This window comes from Castor canadensis, chromosome 5 (genome assembly GCF_047511655.1).
Source record: "Castor canadensis chromosome 5, mCasCan1.hap1v2, whole genome shotgun sequence".
Taxonomy (NCBI): Eukaryota; Metazoa; Chordata; class Mammalia; order Rodentia; family Castoridae; genus Castor; species Castor canadensis.
This window is the reverse complement of record NC_133390.1, coordinates 170,314,531-170,334,533: the sequence shown is the minus strand read 5'-3', so window position 1 is coordinate 170,334,533 and position 20,003 is coordinate 170,314,531. Positions and strand designations below refer to the sequence as shown.

At 43.7% G+C, this 20,003-nt stretch overlaps 1 protein-coding gene and 1 non-coding gene across 5 annotated transcripts in view; both read right to left on the bottom strand.

Annotated features, from left to right (window-relative positions):
* Positions 1-20,003, bottom strand: part of Arfgef2 (ARF guanine nucleotide exchange factor 2) — an 83,483-nt gene that overhangs the window by 27,103 nt on the left and 36,377 nt on the right. For all 4 annotated transcript variants that reach the window (XR_002212805.2, XM_020169944.2, XM_074074952.1 and 1 more), the window contains exons 11-25: positions 19,840-19,939; positions 19,090-19,229; positions 17,582-17,690; positions 16,768-16,951; positions 15,032-15,143; positions 14,364-14,569; positions 11,955-12,039; positions 11,679-11,850; positions 10,938-11,089; positions 9,765-9,893; positions 8,593-8,751; positions 7,552-7,699; positions 6,312-6,411; positions 2,239-2,279; positions 1,970-2,139 (exon numbers count right to left, since the gene is read on the bottom strand). Coding sequence is in view for 3 of the 4 variants with exons in the window: in XM_020169944.2 (XP_020025533.1) it covers positions 1,970-2,139; positions 2,239-2,279; positions 6,312-6,411; positions 7,552-7,699; positions 8,593-8,751; positions 9,765-9,893; positions 10,938-11,089; positions 11,679-11,850; positions 11,955-12,039; positions 14,364-14,569; positions 15,032-15,143; positions 16,768-16,951; positions 17,582-17,690; positions 19,090-19,229; positions 19,840-19,939 (2,007 nt within the window). In the remaining variant the exon portion in view is untranslated. The remainder of the gene's footprint in view (positions 1-1,969; positions 2,140-2,238; positions 2,280-6,311; positions 6,412-7,551; positions 7,700-8,592; positions 8,752-9,764; positions 9,894-10,937; positions 11,090-11,678; positions 11,851-11,954; positions 12,040-14,363; positions 14,570-15,031; positions 15,144-16,767; positions 16,952-17,581; positions 17,691-19,089; positions 19,230-19,839; positions 19,940-20,003) is intronic.
* Positions 1,293-1,424, bottom strand: LOC141423768 (small nucleolar RNA SNORA48). Its single transcript, XR_012448579.1, has one exon. It is a non-coding gene; the product is annotated as a small nucleolar RNA SNORA48 (small nucleolar RNA).

The following is a 20,003-nucleotide window of genomic DNA, read 5'->3' as shown; positions in this document are numbered from 1 at the left end:
GTGCCTCGGCTCACAAGGTGGAAGGGGATATTCTTCCAAGTGGTGGAAAGAACAGAGTCCCACAGAGAGTGAGTGACCCTCCCACAACTTGGCGTTTAACGGTACTGGTAAAATGGAGCAGACCCTGTGTAAGGAGGCTGCCAACCGTGAAACGTCCAGTTCCCACCCGCCAGCCTATGCCCCAAGTTTGCCTGTAAGTGACCTAGAGATAACTAAGCAGTACACACACAATCTTGATGACACAATCACAGGTAAGAAAAGTAACTTGTACAAAATGACGTTCTTTCCCAAACAAGCTGAAACTAATCACAAAATCTAGACTTTGGAGAGCTGGGAAAATGTTTATCAAAACACTTTTGGAAAGTCATTTCTGAGAGAAAAAGGATTCCACAGCTGTCAGCCAAAATATGTGGTGAAATAAATGAGAAATGGTGCGTTCAGCTTTAGCTGTCCCAGCATGGGGACTAGAATACAGGACACTGTCATGGCGGTGACTCATCTTCTGTCTCAAGCAAATTCACACCAGTCACTGGAGCTAGACTACTATGAATCTGTTCATAGATTAGAGGCTAGGGAAGAGTAGAGGAGCCCGGAAGCCCGTAGCTCCTGGTTTTTTCCTCCTAACAGTATTTCCAAGTATCTGTGTTAGAACTTTATCCCTAGGCTTGAGAACTCTTTCTGAGATCATTAAATGTGTTTTAGTAGGAAAACAGTATTCTTAAGTTATCTCCTTCCTCTTGGAAGCAAATGGCATCCATCCATACACACTCTGACTGCTTTTACAGCACTTTCTTTTGTTGTGGCTCAACAGATACCTGACTGTTCACTTCTGTATATGCAGAATGAAACCTCTGGTGGGGAGAAAGAAGTTGAGGCTCACATTCTCAGCAGGTGTCACTTTTTATTGTCTTTGGCTTATTTCTGACTTAAATATAACAGTTAAATTTTCAACAAAGTCTTCAGAAGAGAGTGGCAATGGGAACCAGAATACACAAAGTTGTGACATTTTACAGTGTAACTTTATGAAGCATAAATGAATCGCAGATCATAGGATTTCACAAGGCCTCCAAGCAGCAGTGTATTTGTACAACCACTCTGCCAATCTTTGTGGTGGAGCTGAAATCCTGGTATGGGACACTCAAGTATTTTCAATACCACCAGATTTTTTAACTCAATCTATTGAACTCTATCAAAACCTAAGAAAAAAACTCCTATCAAGCTATCCTTCATTTTATAGGAAAAATAAATTTATGGCATCAAAAAAACAGGGCCAACTTTACATTTATTTATTTTAATGTACTCTAGGCATGAAACAGCTTTGGCCACCCAGCTAGGATGAAGAAAGGTCTGTCATCTACTCTGCCCCTAACTGATATAAGATCACCACCACCAATGAGGTGCTTCTTTGCCCACTACCAGGGGGTTGCCAATTTTTTTTTTAATGTAAATTTTCCAACTTACTTTTTTTTTTTCTTTTAAAGATTTTTAAAAATATTTAAGTTTTTTTGGTGGGCCTTGGATTTGAACTCAAGGGCTTTGAGCCACACCTCCAGCCCATTTTTGCCCTGGTGTATTTTGGAGAGGGCATCTCACAAACTATCTGCCTGAGCTGGCTTCCAACCACGGTCCTCCCAATCTCAGCCTCCCACATAGCTAGGATGACAGGTATGAGCCACCAGCACCCAGCTCCAACTTTTTTTTTTCAGTACTGGGGATTGAATCAGGGCCTCGCACATGCTATGTGAGTGCTCTATCACTTGAGCCACACCCCTATTCCTTTCAATTTGGGTTTTTTTTTTCTGAGATAGTGTTTCGCTAATTTTCACGTGTGGTGGCCTGGAAGGGTGGGCCTTCTGTCTCGGCCTCCCAAGTAGCTGGTATTAAAGGCATGTGCCACCACACCTGGCTTAGGAACAACTCTTTCTAAAACTTGTTTTTGAATTTGTCTGTCTGTCCTTTCAAAAGTTACCTTGTTGAAGTGATCTCCAACCACGTGCCACACGCGGGACCACTGCAGTCGGATCCGGTTCATATTGTAGTATGAGATCTCCACGATCTTCTGCAGGCTGAACATGCGAGGGTGGTGGGCAGAAGCCAGCTCATCCATGGACACAGCACACAGCCAGCGGACAAAGTCAACTACAGGCCAGAGCCAACAGCACATGCAAAGCCTCGTTAGTCATCAGGCAGTCACAACGTGAGGCTCCTGTGGTCGTCACAGGTGTGTGAAATACATACCTATTGCATTTCCGTCCAGTCTGGTGGAGCCAGTAAAGATTCTAGGGAGACAATTGCAGACATAATAAAATAAAAGTTAGATCTGGAAGCTAAAGTTTCTCAAATACTCAGAAAAGGCAGAGAAGGCAATGCTTTAGGTCTGGCATCTTTGTCAAAATAAACAATGAAAGCTGGGCGTGCTAGTACAAGTCTATGACCCCAGCTACTGAGAGGCATAAGTAGGAGGATCCCAGTCCGAAGCCAGCCCTGGGCAAAAACTCAAGGCTGTATCTAAAAACAAAATGAAGCAAAAAGTGTGGAAGGTATGGCTCAAGTGGTACATGTGCCTAGCAAGCACAAGGTCCTGAGGTCAAACCCTGGTACCACCAAAATAAATAAATAGTGAGCAGAGTGCTGCTTTAATTTGGCTATTTCCATTACTACCTCCCCAGCTCCACAAGATGCCTGAAATCAACAGCATTACAATAACCCTAACTGTGAAGCCTAGCATGGTGGTACACATCCATAATCCCAGCACTCTGGGGGGGAGGCAGTAGGATTGAGAATTCAAGGCCAGCATGGGCTGCATAAAGACCCTGTCACAAATAAACAAACAATGTGGTAACTGTGAAATCAGCAACCTAGTGGCCAGAAGAGGGATAGAACAGTCCTGAAGTTCCCAAAAAGCACCATTCTCAGAGAACTGACCTATCTGTTCTGAGTTCTCACTCAGGGCAACCAGCCTTTCTCCCAGGAGCTTTTATCAAAACCAGAAGTAGCAAGTGGCTGTTTGACACTACAGCTGCAGGAGGCAGCAATCACAGTTGGGAAAAACAAGCAGCTGACCAAAAAGTTGAAAGGAGAGCCTGGGATGAGGTGTCCATGGGAGACTGGGAGCCGAGTGGACTAGCACATGTGTAGGCTTTGCACACAGCAAAGACCGGCAGCAGAGGATGAGCTCTCATCTCCGGCTGACACACACAAGAGGCAAAGGCAGAGGCAGCACTGGAAACTGCCTGCCTGAGTGTTGAAGGAGGTCTCCCACATGTGCACAGACCCCTCAGCAAGCAAAGGCTGAGAGGCCTAACAAAGGGCCACAGCAATGAAGGAAGTCGGACCCCTGGAAGCCCACCCAGCAGAAACTTCAGGGGCCATATCAAAGAGGATGAGGATTTAACGTATCAGTTCAGGAAAGCCACCAAATGAACAGCAGTGATGACAACAAACCTGGGTGGGGACACGGAATCTGATATTCAAAACTGCCATGACATATTATTTTAAATGCCCAGTTTTCAACAATAGCACAAAATATAAGGCATGCAAAAAAAGAAAAGAGATGACAATCTACAAGAGGAGAAACAGTCAACAAAGACACCCTGAAGAGGGATGTTGGATTTTCCTTTTTCTTCTCTTCTCTTTTCCTTCCATCCCTCCCTCCCTCCCCCCTCCTCCCCACTCCTCCCTTTCCCTCTTTCTTTTATTTTTGGCAGTACTGGGATTTGAACTGAAGGCTTGTGCTTGCTAGGCAGAAGTTATGTTCCTTGAGCCATGCCCCCAGATGCTGAATTTTCTAGACAAAGTTTTTAAGCTAGTTTTCAGTATGTTTAAGGAACTAAATGAAATTAGATCTAACTAACTAAAGAAAAAAAATTAGGACAGTCTTACCAAATAGAATAAATAGACAAAAATAATGACATTATGGAGTATAAATTACAAAGCTAAGATAAAAAATTCATTAGGATAAATAGTAGTTTTGAACTGGCAAGAAGGAAAAAGAATCAGCAAGCTTGAGGATAAGTCAAAAGAAATTGTCAAATGTGATGAAATAAAATAAACAAAAATAAAAAAGAGCTAGGTATGGTGGTGCAGGCCTGTAATCCCAGTACTAATGAGGCTGTGGCAGAACAATTGTTAAGTTCAAGGCCAGCCTGGCTACATAGTGAGTCCTTGTCTCAGAAAAACAAAACAAAGGGAAAGATAAAAAGAATTTTTGAAAACCGAGTAGAGCCTCAGAGGTCTGTAGGGACCCCTTCAAACATACCAACATATAGCACATAACAGCAGTCCCAGAAGAGGAAAGGAAGGGGTTGAGAAAAGTTTGAAGAAATGATGGCTGAAAACTCCCCAAACTGATGAAAAACAATCTCTATATCCAAGAAGCTAAATTTCAACTAGGACAAACTCAAAGACAGCCACGCCAACATATTGCCACTCGAGCTGCTGAAGCCAATGAGAGAACGCCGATGGTAGTGAGGCAGAGTAAGTCCCTCAGTAAGATGAACCAGATCCTCACCAGAAACCACAGCCAAAGGCAGTGGGAAGCCATCAAGGTGCCAAAAGAAAAAGACCGTCAACCAAGAAGTCTATCCACAGCAAACTACACTTCGAAGATGAAGGAGAAGCCAGGTATATCTGTGCATACCTGCAATGCCAGGAACTTGGGGGGCTGAGGCAGGAGAGTCATGAGTTTGATGCCAGCCTGGGCTACACAGTGAGATCTTGCCTCCAAAACCCCCCGAAAACAAAAAGACCCTTGAGATAACTTGTCAGTAGCACATTTGCCCTGTTAAGAAACACAAAGGAAGTCCTTCAGGGTGAGATGAAAGGAATCTAGAGAGCAACTCAAAACTAATGAAGAAATAAAGGACACTGGTAAAGTTAATCCACAGGAAAACACAAGAGATCACATGAAAAAGGATAACCGGATGTGGTAGCTCAGGCCTAGAATCCCAGCTACTTGAGAGGTGAAGGCAGGAAGATCCCAAGTTCAAGGCTAGCTCAAGGGAAGGTAGCAAGACCCTACTCAGACACAAAATAAGAGAAAGGGGATGTAGCTAAAGGGTAAAGTGTTTGCTTACTGAGGCCCTAAGTTCAATCCCCAGTACTGCAAAAGAGGTTTAAAAAAAATAGTATTTTTTGTTTGTAAATCATTTTTAATCTGATTAAAATGCACAATCGTAATCTGCAATGCCCCAACTGTAAGTCTTTTGATGGGGATGTGCTTATACAGATAGAGTGTGCATGATAATACAGATGAGGGGAGGAAACAGAACTTAGAGCCAAGATTTTTATACCTCTAAAATTAAGGTAGTATCACAAAAAAAAGAGAAATACCTCCCAAAAGGTTTTACTTCACTTTAACAAGAATGTTAAAAGATACTGAAGATAAACCCTAATTATTACTAAAACAAACCTAAAATGACAAGAAGTAAATGGATGCACTAGAAAACATTTAACTCAAAGAAAGCAGTAATAATGGAGGAAGAGCTGAAGATACTAAAGACATCAGACAACTATGACAGGCATTGTACTACACATCTGTAATCTCAGTACTCAGGAGGCTGAGGAAGGAAGATCAGAGTTCAAGGCTAGCCTTGGCCTACATAGTGAGATGTCTCAAGAAGACTTCATAGTTATAAAAGGTTGAGTCCAACAAAAAAGTATAGCAATTATAAGTATATATGCATCTAAAACAAAGCCCTAAAATAGATGAAGCAAAAAAAGAAAAAGAATTAAAAGGGAAAACAGATAATTCAACAAAATCTAGAACAGGGAAATCTAAATAAGGTAGATTATTGGTTGCAGGAGGGTGGGAAAAGGGAAGAAAAGGAAATGCTAAGAAGTATGAAGCTTATTTATTTATTTAAGATAGGGTCACACTACGTAGCTCAGGCTGGCATAGAACTGGATATCCTCCTACCTCCCCCTTCAAAGGTTTTGAAGAAAAAGTAATGGAGACTTGGCCAGTCTTTACTTTCACTCCTAAGTTCTTCTTAATGTTTTTTTAAAAAGTAATTTTCACTAAGGAAACAAACATTAGCAGGAACAAAATTCTTGGTTTTGACATAACTTGTCACAATGTTAAGGTCATAATTCTAAAAGTGTTTACAATGAAAATCAAGGTGAAAACTCAGAGGACTGTGGAAACTATTACAAGTTGGATCATGCGTGCCATCTTTAATTTTTCTCAATTTAAACTATGCGGAGTCCACAACCCACAGTTCAAACAGATCAGGAATCACCATGCCATATAACTACTCAGAGGACTCCAAACCAAGGGGCAGGCCAGCCTCACTAGAGAGTAAAATCCTTACCTGTCCACAGCGACAACCACACTCTGTGAGCTGGTCTCACCAACTGACTCCTGGAAGCTGGCCATCTGTCTTTTATCCACACCCCCGCTCACCAAATTACCTGAAACACCATGCACAGTCGGCAGGGGGTCAAAAAAGGTTCAGTGTTTAGAACAAAGTATCCTTTGCCTCATCATGCCAAGACAAGGAACTTAAACATATGGTTCCTTGGGCAAAACAAAACAAAAAATCCCATTATTAATAGCATAAAATTAAACTTGTTTTGGCATTTAAAAATACATATTATAAGCTGTCCTATATGTACAACCATCTCCCAGCTCTGCAGACCTATGTGTTTTATAGTGTTGAAGGCCTAGAGTCAGGAAAACAAATTAGAAGCACCTTCACTTGCTATGGCTCCCACTTGCTGGATGCTTGGTGAGTGTTACAGAGCTTCAACCCAGTCACCCTCACAAGCACCTAAACAGTGGGTACTGTCACAGCCTCCAGTTTCCAGAGCCTGGGCTCTCCTCCACTACACTCTGCTATTCCAGCACTAGGTGGGTCCTGGGAGCCTCCTCCCTGCATTCAGAGGGGCCAGGCTTGAATCCCGCCTCTGCTACGTCCTTGCCATGTCAACCTGCTCAAGTCACTTAGTTTTCCCAAATATTGAATGGGGAGGGTACTTGTCACCCCATCGTTGAATTGTTTCAAGAATTGAATTGAGTTAAAGTGTACAAACCAAGTCCTCAGAGGGTAGCCTGGCACATTTGCTTACCCTGTTGACTGTTGTCATCCTGCTCCACCACTAACAGAAGAGGGTTCCCGACCTACTGCAGAGCCACAAGTATCTTTAAGTGCATAAGAATATTGCTTAAGTCAAGCCTGTAACCCTAGCTACTTGGGATGACAAGAATTGGAGGATCGAGGTTTGAAGGCCAGCCCAGGCAAGAAGTTCCCAAGACTCCATCTCCAAAATAACCAGAGCAAAATAGACTGGCGGCGTGGCTCAAGTGGTAGAGTGCCTGCTCTACAAACATGAGGCACTGAGTTCAAACCCCAGTCCCACCAAAATAAATAAATAAATAAATAAAATACTGTTTAACAAAAGCCCAACTTCACAGTTTAACCACAATTAAGAGCCAAAAGGGCATGTCCTCTTGGAATCATAACTGCCTTGTCATCTGGCACAAAAGACAAGAAGGTTTATCCCTCTTAACTTGAGAATCTCTGCTGGTCATGGTGGGGTCTGGGATCTTACCAAGGCCAAGGCCCATGAACTCTTCTCCTGCCAATGTGTGGCTCTTCAGGCTCCCTTCTCTTTCACGCCCAGAGCCAGACAGGTAGCGGGTCTTCACTCCAGTTCCTATCAGCTGAGCGAGCTCCAGCTGGCTGATGCATTTCAAGATCTAAGGAAAAGAAGGCGTGAAGAAACGAATTCCCACTTTCGATTGAAAAAGGGCCCTGAAGTAATTTTTTTTTTTTTTCCCCGGTACTGAGATTTGAATTCAGCCTTGCACTTGCTAGGTAAGCATGCTACCACTTAAGCCACTCCACCAGCAAGGGCCACGCGGCTTTTCACAGTGGAGTGAAGTTGGAGTGCTGGCTTCTCTAGAGGACAACTCACCAAGAGAGCAAGGGTCGGGGCTACGTGGCCCTTTGAATGTGGGTTCGAAGGCACAATGTACGCTACATTTTTTTTTCTATTTAAAAAGTAAAGAGCAATAAGCAAGAAAAAGGTTGGCACAATGGGGTAATGCCATATAGATGCTGTGTAAACTTAATGAGTGCTCAATAAAGAGAAAAAGTACTTGACCAGAGCAGGGGATTCTACTCACCATGTCACTTAATCCATGTGATCTAAACCAGCCACCCTCCCCCCACACAACACACCAGCCTCACTGGCCTGCATTCTGTTACTCTAACTTGCCATGTCTGGCTCCACCCCGGGGCCTTTGCACTTACTGTTCCTTATGCTGGAATGCTTCTCTCCCCTGGCTCACGCCTTCAGTTTCCAGAACACACATCTGGGTTACTCTTCCCCAGAGAATAACCTGACTCTCCTCATCACATCCCTCTAAACTATTAACTAGTAACTTTTTTCCCTTAGACTTAAGTACTTTTTGGCATTTTACCACTTACTTATTGATTTTCTGTCTTAAGGGTAAAGAGGGCATTAACTCTGTCTTCATAACTGACTTTAGGATTCATGAAGTAAAGCTAGGCTTAACTTCAAGAGAAATGAACAGACCAAGAAAGACCTGAACTGACAAAGAGGTCTAGAGTCCTTGAGAAAACTCACCTCGTGCCAGGAGTTCCCCAGGTAGTTGCCATCGGTGTGAGCCACAGTGATGAGTGTTTTTATCGTGTCGATGTTCTTCTGCTTCATTTCTGTGATGCTGGAGCTGGCTGTGAGCAGGGAGAAGCGTGCCAGGGCTTGAACGTAGGCATCTCGCTCCAGCTGAAACCATGAGAACACTGTGCTTCTACCCACACCAAGGTCAATTCTCTGTGTGCACGGTGGGGCAGCTGCCATCTCCACAGGGATGTGGCAGGCTTTCTGTGCACACAGGGCTTCCTGGGCACCACATGCTTGAGAACTAGCTCTCTCCTTCCAACAATTCAACACACTTCCTTATCCTGTGCTCCAGTCCCTCTGCTAAATGCCAAGATCAAAGAGTAAATCCTAACATTCACAATAGTCCTAAAGGGAGGTCTATCCTCTCAAGTTTACCTATCAGGAAATAAACAGTAATGTCTTGGAGGGAAGTTAGCTGGGCCAATGTCATCTGACCAATGTGAAACCATGGATGGCTGTATAACTTCAGAGCCTGAGGTCTTGGTATAAGAGAAAATGCCTAACTGTAAGATGAATGGGGACAGAGACTGAGGTTTTGAGATGAATGTGTGTGAATTCTCACAGACTCAGAAAGTAACGGATGGGATGGACAATGACCTGATTTCATAACATGAGAACTGTACTTCATTTACTTGTATTTTTCAATATTCAAAAAAGTTTTATAGACATATTAATTTTGCATTCAACTATTTGTTTTCCCAGAGAAGGGTGGGAAATAAGGGAAATTATAGTAAAAATGAGTTTTAGAAGGACTGGGCCAAGGCCTTGGACATGCTAATCATGCCTTTCATCCCTGAGGTACACCACTAGCCAGGAAACGATATTCTCAGCACTAACACAGCTAGTCAGGCAAATGGACAGAAAGGCAGTTTCGTCATATCTAGTCAAATGGCTTGGACCTTACTCACCATTAAAGGTTTTTTTACTCCCAACCTCTCATCATCCCTATTGAGGCTGTTGCATGCACAAGCCATCGGTTTCTTCTCAGTGGGAATGAGGAAGGAGTATGCTGAGGCTCTTGGTTAACTAGAAGTCTCTAGCTGATTCTAAGTTTTGGCAAATCTCAAAGAACACAACCCAGTGGTGTCTCTGGAGCCTTGTTCACTTACACTCACCTGCATTCCAAAGATGCAGGCGATTCGGATTGCACATCGGATGCCTTCCAAACATAGGGAGGCCACTTCAGTGTCATCACAGTTCTGTAATCCAATGCTATAGGCTGCTAGCAATGGCGTCCACACCAGCTACCAAAGAAGGCAGGTTTCAGTAACATTCACTTAAGACACACAGTTATAAGAAGAGCCAGGACAAAGTTTACTGCTATTTTGACTTTAATCTCTTCTACACACAAACTATGGTCAAAGCTATTACTAAATGTGCTATTTACTAAATGTTCACAGGCAGTATGGTCTGGTATGTCACCTTTACATCTACCTGTGCCCACGGCAGACATCCCTAATTGTTCCCTCCTTACACAGCACACCAATCAGTCACTACCAATCAGAAGTGAGTATGTAAAATAAAACCTGTAAGTGATTTAGGTTCTGTGAACTTAAGTTTATTGAAATTATATAAACTACTTTTCCTTGGAAATAAAAGGTCACAGAGGTCTAGAAATAATCACCTAATGGATACAGATAGTTACCATAAAAACATCCTAGAGAAACAAAATGTGCTATGTATACAGAACATGTATCTTGTCTACACATCTTTAAAGCAAAGGCTTCAGTTACTATCTTTTTCTTCTACACAATTTCATCTGATAAACTACCATGAGACCACTGCAGTGAGATGTCCCACTAAGACAGTACCTTTATCTATTTTGTTATTGTTGTTTTGAGAAGGTGTCTCCCTATGTGACAGGTGGCCTGAATCTTGTGATCCTCTTGCCTCAGCCTTCCCAGTGCTGGAATTATGGGAGTGTGCCACCATGTCTGGGCTCCTATCTTTTTATCTTTTGCTTGAATAATTCATTCGCTCTGGGGAAAGCTCTTACAGCAATTCCACATTTGTCCACATTTTACAGATGAAGAACAGAGAGGGTGAGTAACCTGACCAAGGTCACACAGCTACCAAGTGGCAAAGTCAAGATTCATACCCAGACAGTCTGACAAGCAAAGTCCATGACTGGTGCTGGCAGGCCCTCAGTATCACCAAGAGCTAGGCAGGCAGGATTCCCTTAGAAGCACCCGGCCTTCCTCTCTCCTCAATCTCTTTACCACTGGGAACTTGCTGGCCAAGTGCAGAGTCAGGCTCAGCTACTAGCAGTACCTTCTCAGAAGACTCACTTTGAACATTGGCCGGACGTGGTCCAAGTGAGTGGCACTGGTAAACGGGGCTTTGGCATGGCTTACGGCCTCCATCAGAGCTTTGGCTGTTTTGGCCATTTGCTCCATCTCCAAGTTGTACAGCAGCCGCCGTTGCTTTTCACTGGCCACACCTGTACAGAATGAAACAGCAGCTAGCACAGCGTTTGCCACATGCCCAGAACTGCCTCAGAGGTTCACAAGCATCAACTTACAAATCCTCCCAACTATCTAATGAGCCTGTTAAATAGGATCACCATTTTTCACACAGGGAAAATGAGGCAGAGAGGTTAAGTGACTCTCCCAGTGTCCCACAGCTAGTAAGCAGCGCTGGGACTTGATCCAAGGCTGTGGGGCTCTAGAGCGGGTGCTCCGAACCACTGCACTCCTCTGCCTCTCAAGCAAAGAAACTGACAGCTTCATAGGGGGTTAACAGAATTCTAATAGAGACTGGCAGAATCACTACTGAAATCAAAGCAAAGTTTTAAGGAGTATTTTTAGGGGTGATTTAGCTCTTAGATTACCTATTTTAAATTCTCTCTGTTCCTAACCACAACTCTACAAAGACAGACATATTCTGAAAGAATTATCATAATCATAAGTAATTAATCATGTTCCCTACAGATCTCTAGATATGCAACTTAAATTTATCATCAGCCTACTTCATCATGTGGATCCACTCAGAAGTCAGAATTAATGGGAGTAATTTGCACTGGATCTTACTCTGCTTAGTGGATTTTGTTGCAATCGAATGCTCCTTTGTTTCTTTCATTGAAATTTTCTTGCCTTCTATCTCTTCGTAGATGCTGGAGAGATATTCTTCTGGTAGGTCTTTGCTATCATTGATTCCCCGATTCATTTTAATATACTGTTCTTTTGTCATTTTATTTTTTACCTGAAATTTTAAAAAAATGATAAAGTCATTTAAAAACTATCGAAGTGTCCAAATAAGGCTACTTTTGTAGCTAGGACACTGTATGAATCATAAGTGTACTTTACCTGAGGGCTGTGCAAGTCCGTGGTCAGCATAATGATGGAATATGCGAGGACATAGGCAGTATCAGCACTAGCAAACAGAGTTTGCCTGCAAGAAAAGATTCCAGATGTAAAGAACATTCCCAGCCATGAGGGTGGAAGAACAATGCCACAGGACGTGCATCACTGAGAGCAGGCTCACCGTTCCTTTCACGTGATGCCCAGCCAGGACAGTTTTTACACTTCCACCATCACTGAAGGAGAATTAATGACCCAGGGTACAAACAGGCTGGCCAAGCTTGTGGGTCAGATCCTAGGCTTCTTTGAGTAAAGCAGTTTCAAGGTCATTTCTTAAAAAGACCCTTGAGGAACACCCTGGACCAAGATTAGGTGAGGCAAGTGAGCACAGATGGCAGAAGACATCACTCCTGGTGATGCTCCTGCTCTGGCCAACTTTGCATGCTGTGCTCCTGTGCCCCAACCTAAGAGCATCCATTAGCTGTGTGCATGCATTGTGGTGGCACCAGACAGAGATGACAGAAACAGCTGTGTAGAGTTACTGGTTACTTATGGTTCATAGAAACACAAAGAAAATACTTTGGGCAGAGGGTGGGGGGCTGGGGGCAGGTGGGACAAGCTGGGGTTTGAACTCAGGGCCTACACTTTGAGCCACTTCACCAGCCCTTTTTTTGTGTGATGTGTTCTTTCGACATAGGGTCTTGAGAACTATTTGCCCAATCTGCCTTTAACCCTCAATCCTCCTGATCTCTGACTCCTAAGTAGCTAGGATTACAGATGTGAGCCTCTGGCGCCCAGCCAAAGGAAATATTTATGTTGTTCTGAACTATATGCTGGTGCAGTCTGACATTTTTGCCTTCAGCAAGAGAAAGACAAAAACCTGTAGACCCCAGTCTCAGTGTGAGCTGAAGGTGGAATACTAGTCTATCCAAACTGCCCAACAGGAAAGGGAGAAATCTCTGGGAATACAGTGAAAGGTCTGCATTCTAATAAGGGAGTTAATGGGCTAAGTATTCGCTGACCATGGAAAACAGAACAAAGCCTCTAGGTCCACATAGACAACACTAAAGGCTAGCAATATCTAAGTACATCTTCTCAGCAAATTGTAATGTTCCTTAGGTTAAAATGACCAGGTGCTGACCCTGTGGACCAGGCCATCTCCTGAGGACAGCTGGCCATACACTGGAGGATTGAAATCAATTAATACGAAAATGGAATTGACCTGAGAGGCAAAATTGTTATCAAAGTGTTTCCCCTGAACAACTTCAACATCATGTTCACAGTGTAATCAGACATCCACAATTCCATGTGCAGTGGAAGAGTATGACTTTATTTATTTTGGTGCTACTAAGGAATGAACATGGTTATCACAGACACATGACTTTTGAATTAGACAAATTCATGTTCAATCCTGGCTCTACTACTTACTAGCTGACTAATTTTGGACAGATTGCTCAATCTTTCAGAGGCTCAGTTTCCCATCTATAAAATGGGTACACTAATCCCAGACTTACCTCTGATTAAATGAAATGCATGTAAAACTTATTGCATGCTTGACACCCAGGAGGTACTTAATAAGTTAGTTCTTTTTCTATTTTCTACTACAAAAACAGAAACCACCCATCAAAAAATAATCCAAGCCAGTACTGTAATCTCAGCACTGAGGTGGCTGAGACAAGAGGATCATGAGTTCGAGGCCTGACTGGGCTACATAATGAAATCTTGTCTCAAAGACAAAACAAAACAAAAAAATCCCAAGATAAAAGTCATGTGCTTTAGTGACTTCTTAAGTTACTTAGCCATTTCTACAATCTGTTTATAAGTCCATAACCAAAGAGAAACCAAAATCCTTGAGTTCTATGCCATGCATTAATTAAATTAGGGAGTTGTTTTTTTTTTAATTCTGGGGATTGAATGTAGGGCTTTGTGCATGCTAAATAGGCTCTCTACCACTGAGCTATGTCTCCAAGCCCTCGTTTTTTTGAGACAGGATCTTGCTATGTAGCTGAAGCTGGACTTGAACTCTTGATCTTCCTGCCTCAGCCTCCCAAGTGCTGGGTTATACTACCATGTCCGGCAGGGAACTGCTCTTGATTAGGGAAGAGGTGCTCAACTGCCTCATCTCAACCCACAAAACTGCTATCTTATAGTGTCAATAGCATGGACTTTAGCTCTGTGATCTTTAGCAAGTTACTTAACCTCTCTGGTCCTCAATCTCCTTGTCTGTATGGTGGGAACACAAACATGGTTGCTGCAACATCTTATTTGAGTTAGTTCCTTAGCATAGAACCTGACACACAGTGAATAGAAACTTTAGATTCAGAGACATTAAACCCAAACCCCATCCAAATCAAGCTTCAGATTCTGAGGTAGGCAGAAAAAATGAGGCGGGAGGGACTTAAATCCAGCACTCACCCTTGGTTACACTCTATGTATCTTGCAGCAAACTTCTCCATTAACCGGTCAATTTTCTGGGCTTCCCCAGGAAGGCGAAAACCTTCCAGGAACGTCCTCAGGGCTGAGACGAATTCCTTCTCACAGAAGTCCAGTTGGTCCACATAGGCGTACATCACCTCCTTATTAAACCTTGCGCTGTCTCCCAGAAAATCACCTACTTGGGTCTGAAACATGTACTCACATCTAGAAGCTGTCAAAGAGGAACCCACAACCAAAGACACCAGCCAAGGAGGGATGGGGTCAGAACACGCTGACCCTGAATGCCCATAGAGGGCTAGACCAGGAAGGAAGCAACCACCCCCATCCATTCCAGGGAGGAGGACAAGGAGTTATTTTTAAGGAGGCTTAAAAATGCAGATGATGGGACACGCTCAGGAGGGAGGTGAGCTGCAGTCACAAAACAGTCTCTAGCAGTGGGGTGTGCTTCTAGCTGATACTGCTCACCAGACGTACAAATGCCAGCCAGGAGGCCGCTTTGATCTCATGGGAGAACGTTTGCAACACTGGAGAGCAGGATGAACTAGGCTGCCATAAAGGGGCAGACAATGGGCTGAAGTCAGGGTCAGCCAATCTCAAGGTGCTGACCGGTGAGGGCTCAGAAGGACCCAACAGATCCTGGGTCTTACAGAATCAAGACGTTCCTCCTGGTGCAGGAACTGTGCAATGTCCTCCACTGACTCTCCTAGCATGCCCTGCTCCTGAAGAAACTGGATCCCCCGCTTGGGTTTCTTATTAAAGCTGTTTCAAGAAGAGATGGAACAAAGGTGGCTCACTTCAAAATCTGGAGCAGAAAAAAGCCTGATATTTGAGATCAATTACAGTGAACACAAAAAACAAGCCATCATCCATAAGCCAAGGACCCTTTTATCCTGGCAGCTTTTCCAAGTTCCACCTTCAGTTTCTGACCCAGTGATAGCACAGTCTGCTGGGTGCCACCCATTTCCATTCTCCCCTGCTTCAACACTACAGAACCTTTTATGTTTAGTTGGGTACACAAGCACGTGGAATAAACGCTACATTTCTCCAATCTTAAGTGAAGTACAGCCACACAACAAAGTTCAAACCAGTGAACACAAGCAGGAGTCAAGTGGGGGCTGCTAGGAAGAATCCTTGACCAAAGCTGACTCAGGTAGCAGGTACTCTTTTTGTCTTTGCTCCTGCTTCTTCTCTAGAATGCACATGTGATGGCTAGTGCTCCAGTAGTCATCCTAAACCATGAGGCAACTCTGAGGATGAAAATTATGTTAAGGTGGTGAAGCAGACAGCTAAAAGGAGACTGAGTTCCTTATGTCCACAAGATCCACCATAACAGCCTCAGACTGTCCACTTTTGGATTTCCTTTGAGAAAAAATACTGCTATTTTATATTTCCTGCTAAAGGAAAGCAAGCTACTATGTATAAAATCAACTTTTTACTAGCCCTGCACTACAGTGGCACTCATGCATGAGCACAAACTGGCCAGGGACACGAAAGATGTAGATACAGACTGGGACAGAGACTGACTTGGGCTTGTTCAGCCAGTGGGCTTTGAGGAAGAGACATTTTCCCAAGTTTGAGGGACAAAAAGGAGCCAAGAGCATTCCAAGGGGAGGAGAGACACCCTCACCTCAAGAACTGGAGGTGTTTAAGGGAATAAAAACATGTGGTGTGACTTAAGGGTCTTGCAGGAAATGTGGTCAGTGAGGGAGGCCAGGGACTGAGCCAGGTCCTGGTAGAGATCAGGAAAGCTGGCATGCTTTAGGCAGGAATCCTCTCCTGTAAGAGGATTACTCAGCTTCTACAGGGAAACAGGATACACTGGAGAGAGGTAAATGAGTCCTCTGCTTCCATTTCCATTCATTAGCGAGTGTTAAACTACAACCTTTAAAGTGAGTTGGCTTTGCTGACCATTCTAAAGCTAGGCCAGATAGAACACAAGACTGTGCACGCTGGTGTGTATCAGACACTGGAAGGAAACAAATAGGATCTACCAGTTACTGTAATGATGTCATAGTTACATGTACAATGTCCTGTGTTCTAAAGATACGTGGCTGAGGGATCATGAAGGCTACAAATCATGAATGGTTCAGAAAAAAATATATAGATAAAACAAACATGGTAACCATTTTTCTGTGTGTTGAGATTTTCCAATGGTGATTTCATCTAGGTTTATACTTTTCTGTGTTTTCTAAACTGGCTTAATTTCTATCACCAGAAAAGGAAAACTGCCCTAAAAGCCACCCAATGGCATTAAGGTTCTCTCTCCTCTTCATGCTCCCAAGCTCCCTCCCTCAACAGAGCACCAGTACCGGCCTCTGTCACAGGCACTTCCCCAACAGGAGTCAGTCTCCTAAAATGCCACATGAGTGGCAGCCACACTCACAGCTCGATGCCGTGTTCAATGATTTCCTTTTGCTGCTTGATGACCTCAAACTGCTCTGGGTCATCCTGAATGGCCGTCTGGGTCCCTGAGGACACTGTGGACTCCATGGATGTCACGCTGCACCGCCTCGCCATGTCGAGGACTTTTCCATCCCCCATTTCATGATCAGTAAGCCTCTCCTGACCTACAGTGATATAAAAGCAAAGGAGACCAAACAAGCAGATGGGACACAAACGTGGCCAAGTAAGCTCTAGCTTCACAGTTCCAGATCTCTGACGGTAGCAAGTCTGTACTCTGAGGTTCGTGAGCCTGCCCCAGTATCACTCAGATACCCAAATTAGCATCACCCAGAAACTTAGTTTGCATGGAACCCGGTAAGTTAGTTCTAAGAGTCACATGAAAGAGTAAAAACACAAAAACAGTTAAGACACTTAAAGGACAATGAACAGAGGGACTTGCCCTACCAGGTATCCAGGCTTATTATACAACTCAAACAATGTGAAAAGTGCAAGAACAGACAAATCACTAGAAAAGAATAGAAAAATTTGGGAACAGGCTTCCATGTACAGGAACAGGAAGACATGGTATATCAGAGGTAAGGCTTCAACCCAGTGAGGGAAGGAGAGATATTAAAAAGTTGGAATAATAACTTCACACTATTTTCCCAACATTCCAGATGGACTACTAAAAAGCAGGACATTTAAAATATGGTAGGTATATTAGCAAACTAAAATGCTTGGCTCAATTCTAAGACAACACTTTGCAGCTGCCCTAAGCAGCCCACTCTGAATGCAGAGGGGCAGAGCTCGCTCACCAAGGCTGGTCTGGTGGTTGGGATTCACATACAAGTCCTTGCTCCATTCCACCATGCACTTGAGAATGGACACGAGGCACTCCAGGCCTTTCTTCCTCAGACTGAGTTCCTAAAAGCCAAAAGTGACACAGCAGAGATTTCACAAACAAATTAATAGCAGGCACATTTGGGGCTCTGAGGGAAACCTGTGAGGATATCGAATAATCACTGACATTTGCTACTATTAAGGATGAAACCTAAGGTAAAGGTGACAGCTGACATATGCATTACTGGCTCACAACTGTAATCCCAGCTACTCAAGAGGCAGAGACCAGGAGACTTACAATTCGAGGTCAGCCTGGGCAAAAAAATTAGTGAGACCCCATGTCAATCAATAAGCTGCATATGTCAGCACACACTTGCCATCCCAGTTCAGCGGAGGCCTAAATAGGTAGATGGCGGTCATTCAGGCTGGCCTGGGCAAAGACAAAACAAAAAGGGCTGAGGGCATGCTTCAAGTGGTGGAGTGCCTGCCTAGCAAGTTCAAGGCCACAGTTTAAATGCCAGTGCTGCCAAAATAAAAACAATGAACAACACCTGGGACATCTGAAAGATGTTTATTATCCACATTAAAAGAAAAACTTCTCTTTCATTTCTGGATAGAACTTATCTCCTAAGTACTGGAAAATGCATTCCTTTTAAAGACTTTTTAAATAGAATTTATTCTTTTTCTTTCTTTTTGTTTTTGAGACAGGGCCTCACTATGCAACCCAGACTTGAACTCTGAATCCTTCAGACTTGGCCTCCTTGAATGCTGGGATTACAGGCTGGTGCCATCAATGCCTGGCCTATAAATAGCATTTCTTAATTTGTTCAGTTTGTGGGTTTTTTTTTTTTTTTTTTTTTGGCAGTTCTGGGGTTTGAACTCAGGGCCTGAAGCTTGCAAGGCAGGCGCTCTTCCACTTGACCACTCTGCCAGCCCTACAAGTAGAATTTCTTAAATTAAAAATTGAACACAAACTGGAAATTGTCTTTAAAAAACAAAACCATTTTAGACTCTCAACACCACAGACAGCACAGATCCCTCTGGGATGCCAATGAAAACTTGGACTTGACCTTCTTCCAGGGAGAATGCCACACACCTATGTTCTACACAATTCCAGGAGGCTCACAGACCTCTGGCCTCCCAATAGCAGGCAATCTCCTTGGCTGTGCTGGAGCCTGGAAGGTGACCGAGAGTGAACTGGCTTTCCATGGGTCTCTGCTCAAATGTCACCTTCGGGGAGGAATGAGGGGACTACACTGATGACTCCGTTATGAGTCACAGCACCCCCCAGCAGGACTTTGACCAGCTGACAAGCTACTGTTTCACTGTGGTTTGAGGATGGCAGAACTCTGTGTGTGTGTGTCTGCTCACATCAGCACCCCCAGCCCCCAAAGGAGGACGGAGGCTGGCATGTGGCAGCACTCTATAAATGCTTACTGGGAGACATGAGTTTAATATGACTGAATGTCCTCAGTGTCCTCACCTGCAGAGGGGTCATTCCAAGCTCATGTCCACTTCTTCCCTGAGCAATTTTGGATAAATCATTCACTAGGCGTTCAAAGATGTTAGCAGCATTTAAGTCACAGTCATAGTTGACATAAATATCCACAACACACTGGGCATCTTGGAAAAACACACAAGTATTAGAAATTCAGGCCAAAGATAAATATAACTTTTATTAAACAAGATTTCTCTGCCAGAATATTTTTCCAGTGAACTCCCAACTCAGGTGGCCACACCTCAGGCAGAAAATGGAAGTCAGGAGTACTGCTGGGGCAGGAGGGGCACTACTCTGCACTGACTGAAACCTCAGGCAGTTCATCCCATCTCTCCAAATTCAATCTCCTCATCCAAAGGGGCTAACAGGCTGGCATGGTGAAAGGTCAATCCAAATTTATCACAGCACCAAGTCAAGGGCCCCATGATTAATCAACAGTGCTCAGTTTCCACGTATGGCAGCCAGGTGTCCGATTTTGCCAGGATTAGGGGGTTTCTGGGACATGGGATTTTCACTGCTAACACCTCAAGTCCCCAGCAAATTAGCCTGTATTGGTCGCCATCTGAAAAAGGAGGTGAGGTGGCTTCTCATTACTGAGGATGAACCTTTTAGGAAATGGATTTTTCCAACCATTCACTAAAACTCCATGTAAAGAGCTAAAGGTCTTAAGATGGCCTTGGCAGATGAAAGTGTCAGAAGTGTGTCCCATGGACAAGTACCGCCAGGCTGACATACCTGCACAGATCCTCGTCAGGGTCTGAATGACCATCCACCTGTGCTCAAAAGAACTCGTGGATGTTTCTAAAATGTTCAGAAAAATCTCTTTAAAAAAGACCTGTATGATATGAAGACAAAAAAGGACAACAATGAAAAGTTTCAGTTAGGACTCAAAAACTCTG